This window comes from Perca flavescens, chromosome 2 (genome assembly GCF_004354835.1).
Source record: "Perca flavescens isolate YP-PL-M2 chromosome 2, PFLA_1.0, whole genome shotgun sequence".
In the NCBI taxonomy this organism is placed as follows: domain Eukaryota; kingdom Metazoa; phylum Chordata; class Actinopteri; order Perciformes; family Percidae; genus Perca; species Perca flavescens.
Window position 1 is genome coordinate 2,787,712 of NC_041332.1, and position 7,500 is coordinate 2,795,211.

Below are 7,500 nucleotides of genomic sequence, written 5' to 3' on the forward strand. Positions count from 1 at the left end.
TCGTTTCGTAACGAGGATTTCTGCAACTTCTCAACGTGTTCTGTGTTTGAAAGACGCGGTATGAATAAAGTTTTATTGGACAGTCGTAACGCGGCTGCTGGTTTCGGTGTCCAGGGTCAGATTTTGGTGAACGGTGCCGCGGTGCTGGAGGCAGCGGTGGAAGCTAAGAACGGGCGCCTGTACGTGGTGGACTGGGTCCTGACTCCGCCCTCCATCCTGCCGGTGCTCCCACACCGCTGTGATGTCACCGAGAACAAGATCATCAAGGTGTGTGGGAGACTGTGGGAGACTCTTGGAGACTCTTGGAGACTCGTGAGACTCGGGAGACTTGGGGAGACTCTGGGAGACTAGCGGAGACTCTGAGAGACTCTGGGAGACTAGCGGAGACTAGCGGAGACTCTGGGAGACTAGCGGAGACTAGCGGAGACTCTGGGAGACTAGCGGAGACTAGCGGAGACTCTGGGAGACTAGCGGAGACTCTGGGAGACTCTGGGAGACTCTGGGAGACTCTGGGAGACTAGCGGAGACTAGCAGAGACTCTGAGAGACTCTGGGAGACTAGCGGAGACTAGCGGAGACTCTGGGAGACTAGCGGAGACTAGCGGAGACTCTGGGAGACTAGCGGAGACTCTGAGAGACTCTGGGAGACTCTGGGAGACTCTGGGAGACTCTGGGAGACTCTGGGAGACTAGCGGAGACTAGCGGAGACTAGCGGAGACTCTGAGAGACTCTGGGAGACTAGCGGAGACTCTGGGAGACTAGCGGAGACTCTGGGAGACTAGCGGAGACTCTGGGAGACTCTGGGAGACTGTGGGAGACTCCGGGAGACTCTGGGAGACTTGAGGAGACTGGGAGACTGTGGGAGACTGTGGAAGACTGTGGGAGACTCTAGGAGACTGTGGGAGACTCTGGGAGACTCTGGGAGACTAGCGGAGACTAGCGGAGACTCTGAGAGACTCTGGGAGACTAGCGGAGACTAGCGGAGACTAGCGGAGACTCTGGGAGACCAGCGGAGACTAGCGGAGACTCTGGGAGACTAGCGGAGACTAGCGGAGACTCTGGGAGACTCTGGGAGACTGTGGAAGAATCTGAGAGACTCTGGGAGACTCAGGAGACTCTGGGAGACTGTGGGAGACTCTGGGAGACTTGAGGAGACTGGGAGACTGTGGGAGACTGTGGAAGACTGTGGGAGACTCTAGGAGACTGTGGGAGACTCTGGGAGACTCTGGGAGACTAGCGGAGGCTCTGGGAGACTAGCGGAGACTCAGAGACTCTGGGAGACTAGCGGAGGCTCTGGGAGACTAGCAGAGACTCAGAGACTCTGGGAGACTCTGATAGACTCTGATGGACTCTGATAGACTGTGGGAGACTCTGGGAGACTCTGAGAGACTTTGTGTGGCTCAGGGATAAAGTTTCAGCATTGCTGCATGTATTATTTGAGTTATTGTGTGATGTTCTTTTCGTTGTCAGGGTGAATGTGTCGGCTGCTCCAAAATCAAACTGTCTCAGTGCTCAACGGGAGTTTATACGGTAAGAGTTTATACGGTAAGAGTTTATACGGTAAGAGTTTATACGGTAAGAGTTTATTTGCTAAGGGTTTATACGGTAAGAGTTTATACGGTAAGAGTTTATACGGTAAGAGTTTATACTGTAAGAGTTTATTTGCTAAGGGTTTATACGATAAGAGTTTATTTAGCTAAGGGTTCATACGGTAAGAGTTTATATTGTAAGGGTTTGTACGGTAAAAGTTTATGCGGTAAGAGTTTATACGGTAAGGGTTTATTTGCTAAGGGTTTATACGGTAAGAGTTTATACGGTAAGAGTTTATTTGCTAAGGGTTTATACGGTAAGAGTTTATACGGTAAGAGTTTATTTAGCTAAGGGTTTATACGGTAAGAGTTTATACGGTAAGAGTTTATTTAGCTAAGGGTTTATACGGTAGGAGTTTATACGGTAGGAGTTTATACGGTAAGAGTTTAAACGGTAAAAGTTTATACGGTAAGAGTTTATTTAGCTAAGGGTTTATACGGTAAGAGTTTATTTAGCTAAGAGTTTATACGTTAAGAGTTTATACAGTAAGGGTTTATACGGTAGGAGTTTATACGGTAAGAGTTTATTTAGCTAAGGGTTTATACGGTATGAGTTTATACGGTAAGGGTTTATACGGTAGGAGTTTATACGGTAGGAGTTTATACGGTAAGAGTTTAAACGGTAAGAGTTTATACGGTAAGAGTTTATTTAGCTAAGGGTTTTATCGGTAAGAGTTTATTTAGCTAAGAGTTTATCTCGTTAAGAGTTTATACGGTAAGGGTTTATACGGTAGGAGTTTATACGGTAAGAGTTTAAACGGTAAGAGTTTAAACGGTAAGAGTTTAAACGGTAAGGGTTTATACGGTAGGAGTTTATACGGTAAGAGTTTAAACGGTAAGAGTTTAAACGGTAAGAGTTTAAACGGTAAGAGTTTATACGGTAAGATGTCTCCGTCTCATCGACCAGCAGCTGCAGAGATGAACACAGTATTATCAACTAATAAATCATCCATTCATCCGTTTCAATCTGTTTTAATGATAAAACTAATGGTAAACTTCTCTGATGTCAGCTCGTTAAATGTGAATATTTTCTAGTTTCTTTTCTCCTCTGGGACAGGAAACTGAATCCTTCCGTCCTTCCCTACCTCCTTATGTCCTTTTTTCTTTCCTTCCCTCCTCTTCTTTCATTCCCTACCTCCTTCCCTCCTTCCCTATCTCCTTCCTTACGTCCTTTCTTCTTTCCTTCCCTCCTCTCCCTCCTCTTTTTTTCCTCCCTACCTCCTTCCCTACGTCTTTCCCTACATCCTTCAGTACGTCCTTTATTCCCTCCTTCCCTCCTTGCCTTTTCTTCTTTCCTTCCCTCCTATCCCTCCTCTTTTTTCCTTCCCTACCTCCTTCCCTACGTCCTTCCCTACATCCTTTATTCTTTCCTTCCCTACCTCCTTCAGTACATCCTTTATTCCCTCCTTCCCTCCTTGCCTTCTCTTCTTTCCTTCCCTCCTATCCCTCCTCTTTTTTCCCTCCCTACCTCCTTCCCTACGTCTTTCCCTCCCTACCTCCTTCCCTACCTCCCTCCCTCCCTCCCTACCTCCTTCCCTACATCTTTCCTCCCTACCTCCTTCCCTACCTCCCTCCCTCCCTACCTCCTTCCCTACATCTTTCCCTCCCTACCTCCTTCCCTACCTCCCTCCCTCCCTCCCCCTTCCCTACATCTTTCCTTCCCTAACTCCTTCCAGACGTCCTTTCTTCTGTCCCTCCTTCCCTCCTCTTTTTTCCCTCCCTACCTCCTTCCCTCCTTCCCTCCTTCCCTACCTCCTACAGTATGTCCTTTATTCCCTCCTTCCCCCCTTGCCTTTTCTTCTTTCCTTCCCTCCTATCCCTCCTCTTTTTTCCCTCCCTACCTCCTTCCCTACGTCTTTCCCTCCCTACCTCCTTCCCTACCTCCCTCCCTACCTCCTTCAGTACGTCCTTTATTCCCTCCTTCCCTCCTTTCCTTCTCTTCTTTCCTTCCCTCCTCTTCCTCCTCTTTTTTCCCTCCCTACCTCCTTCCCTACCTCCTTCCCTACGTCCTTCCCTACATCCTTTATTCTTTCCTTCCCTACCTCCTTCAGTACATCCTTTACTCCCTCCTTCCCTCCTTGCCTTCTCTTCTTTCCTTCCCTCCTATCCCTCCTCTTTTTTCCCTCCCTACCTCCTTCCCTACGTCTTTCCCTCCCTACCTCCTTCCCTACCTCCCTCCCTCCCTCCCTACCTCCTTCCCTACATCTTTCCCTCCCTACCTCCTTCCCTACCTCCCTCCCTCCCTACCTCCTTCCCTACATCTTTCCCTCCCTACCTCCTTCCCTACCTCCCTCCCTCCCTTCCCCCTTCCCTACATCTTTCCTTCCCTAACTCCTTCCAGACGTCCTTTCTTCTGTCCCTCCTTCCCTCCTCTTTTTTCCCTCCCTACCTCCTTCCCTCCTTCCCTCCTTCCCTACCTCCTACAGTACGTCCTTTATTCCCTCCTTCCCCCCTTGCCTTTTCTTCTTTCCTTCCCTCCTATCCCTCCTCTTTTTCCCTCCCTACCTCCTTCCCTTCGTCTTTCCTCCCTACCTCCTTCCCTACCTCCCTCCCTACCTCCTTCAGTACGTCCTTTATTCCCTCCTTCCCTCCTTTCCTTCTCTTCTTTCCTTCCCTCCTCTTCCTCCTCTTTTTTCCCTCACTACCTCCTTCCCTACCTCCTTCCCTACGTCCTTCCCTACATCCTTTATTCTTTCCTTCCCTACCTCCTTCAGTACATCCTTTATTCCCTCCTTCCCTCCTTGCCTTCTCTTCTTTCCTTCCCTCCTATCCCTCCTCTTTTTTCCCTCCCTACCTCCTTCCCTACGTCTTTCCCTCCCTACCTCCTTCCCTACCTCCTCCCTCCCTACCTCCTTCCCTACATCTTTCCCTCCCTACCTCCTTCCCTACCTCCCTCCCTCCCTACCTCCTTCCCTACATCTTTCCCTCCCTACCTCCTTCCCTACCTCCCTCCCTCCCTTCCCCCTTCCCTACATCTTTCCTTCCCTAACTCCTTCCAGACGTCCTTTCTTCTGTCCCTCCTTCCCTCCTCTTTTTCCCTCCCTACCTCGTTCCCTCCTTCCCTCCTTCCCTACCTCCTACAGTATGTCCTTTATTCCCTCCTTCCCACCTTGCCTTTTCTTCTTTCCTTCCCTCCTATCCCTCCTCTTTTTTCCCTCCCTACCTCCTTCCCTACCTCCCTCCCTACCTCCTTCAGTACGTCCTTTATTCCCTCCTTCCCTCCTTTCCTTCTCTTCTTTCCTTCCCTCCTCTTCCTCCTCTTTTTTCCCTCCCTACCTCCTTCCCTACCTCCTTCCCTACGTCCTTCCCTACATCCTTTATTCTTTCCTTCCCTACCTCCTTCAGTACATCCTTTATTCCCTCCTTCCCTCCTTGCCTTCTCTTCTTTCCTTCCCTCCTATCCCTCCTCTTTTTTCCCTCCCTACCTCCTTCCCTACGTCTTTCCTCCCTACCTCCTTCCCTACCTCCCTCCCTCCTCCCTACCTCCTTCCCTACATCTTTCCCTCCCTACCTCCTTCCCTACCTCCTCCCTCCCTACCTCCTTCCCTACATCTTTCCCTCCCTACCTCCTTCCCTACCTCCCTCCCCCCCCCCCCTTCCCTACATCTTTCCTTCCCTAACTCCTTCCAGGCGTCCTTTCTTCTGTCCCTCCTTCCCTCCTCTTTTTCCCTCCCTACCTCCTTCCCTCCTTCCCTCCTTCCCTACCTCCTACAGTACGTCCTTTATTCCCTCCTTCCCCCCTTGCCTTTTCTTCTTTCCTTCCCTCCTATCCCTCCTCTTTTTTCCCTCCCTACCTCCTTCCCTACGTCTTTCCCTCCCTACCTCCTTCCCTACCTCCCTCCCTACCTCCTTCAGTACGTCCTTTATTCCCTCCTTCCCTCCTTTCCTTCTCTTCTTTCCTTCCCTCCTCTTCCTCCTCTTTTTTCCCTCACTACCTCCTTCCCTACCTCCTTCCCTACGTCCTTCCCTACATCCTTTATTCTTTCCTTCCCTACCTCCTTCAGTACATCCTTTATTCCCTCCTTCCCTCCTTGCCTTCTCTTCTTTCCTTCCCTCCTATCCCTCCTCTTTTTTCCCTCCCTACCTCCTTCCCTTCGTCTTTCCCTCCCTACCTCCTTCCCTACCTCCCTCCCTCCCTACCTCCTTCCCTACATCTTTCCCTCCCTACCTCCTTCCCTACCTCCCTCCCTCCCTACCTCCTTCCCTACATCTTTCCCTCCCTACCTCCTTCCCTACCTCCCTCCCTCCCTCCCTTCCCCCTTCCCTACATCTTTCCTTCCCTAACTCCTTCCAGACGTCCTTTCTTCTGTCCCTCCTTCCCTCCTCTTTTTTCCCTCCCTACCTCCTTCCCTCCTTCCCTACCTCCTACAGTACGTCCTTTATTCCCTCCTTCCCCCCTTGCCTTTTCTTCTTTCCTTCCCTCCTATCCCTCCTCTTTTTTCCCTCCCTACCTCCTTCCCTTCGTCTTTCCCTCCCTACCTCCTTCCCTACATCTTTCCCTCCCTACCTCCTTCCCTACCTCCCTCCCTCCCTCCCTACCTCCTTCCCTACATCTTTCCTTCCCTACCTCCTTCCCTACATCTTTCCCTCCCTACCTCCTTCCCTACCTCCCTCCCTCCCTACCTCCTTCCCTACATCTTTCCTTCCCTAACTCCTTCTGTACGTCCTTTCTTCTGTCCCTCCTCTTTTTTCCCTCCCTACCTCCTTCCCTCCTTCCCTACCTCCTACAGTATGTCCTTTATTCCCTCCTTCCCTCCTTCCCTTCTCTTCTTTCCCTCCCTCCTCACATCCTCCCTTATGCTGTGTGTTGTCCAGGGCTCATCTACGTTCGGATGTGTCTACGTTATGTCCATCGGCAGATCAGCTCTTCGGATCCCGGCGACGGGCTGCTCGCCGCTCTGCAACGCCACCGTCACGGTAACTAACGGCAACACCTGTCACATTACAGATGTTTCTACACATTACAGATGTGTCTACACATTACAGATGTTTCTACACATTACAGATGTGTCTACACATTACAGATGTTTCTACACATTACAGCTGTGTCAACACATTACAGATGTTTCTACACATTACAGATGTTTCTACACATTACAGCTGTGTCTACACATTACAGATGTGTCTTAGTATTACAGATGTGTCTACACATTACAGATGTTTCTACACATTACAGCTGTGTCAACACATTACAGATGTGTCTACACATTACAGATGTTTCTACACATTACAGCTGTGTCTACACATTACAGATGTGTCTTAGTATTACAGATGTGTCTACACATTACAGATGTTTCTACACATTACAGATGTGCCTACACATTACAGATTTGTCTACACATTACAGATGTTTCTACACATTACAGCTGTGTCTAGACATTACAGCTGTGTCTACACATTACAGATGTGTCTACACATTACAGATGTTTCTACACATTACAGCTGTGTCTACACATTACAGATGTGTCTACACATTACAGATGTTTCTACACATTACAGCTGTGTCTACACATTACAGCTGTGTCTACACATTACAGAGTTGTAGACACATTACAGATGTGTCTAACCATTACAGATGTTTCTACACATTACAGATGTGTCTTCACATTACAGATGTGTAGACACATTACAGATGTTTCTACACATTACAGATGTGTCTAACCATTACAGATGTGTAGACACGTTACAGATGTGTCTAACCATTACAGATGTGTAGACACGTTACAGATGTGTCTACACATTACAGATATGTCTTCACATTACAGATGTTTGTACACATTACAGATGTTTCTACACATTACAGCTGTGTCAACACATTACAGATGTGTCTACACATTACAGATGTGTCTTAGTATTATAGATGTGTCTACACATTACAGATGTTTCTACACATTACAGATGTGTCTAAGCAT

At 48.9% G+C, this 7,500-nt stretch overlaps 1 protein-coding gene across 1 annotated transcript in view; it reads left to right on the top strand.

Moving 5' to 3' along the window:
• The window catches only part of stab2 (stabilin 2), a 108,406-nt gene that overhangs the window by 35,341 nt on the left and 65,565 nt on the right, over positions 1 to 7,500 (top strand). Inside the window, 3 exon segments of the mRNA XM_028602865.1 lie at positions 115 to 267; positions 1,470 to 1,529; positions 6,404 to 6,505. Coding sequence (XP_028458666.1) covers positions 115 to 267; positions 1,470 to 1,529; positions 6,404 to 6,505 — 315 coding nt within the window.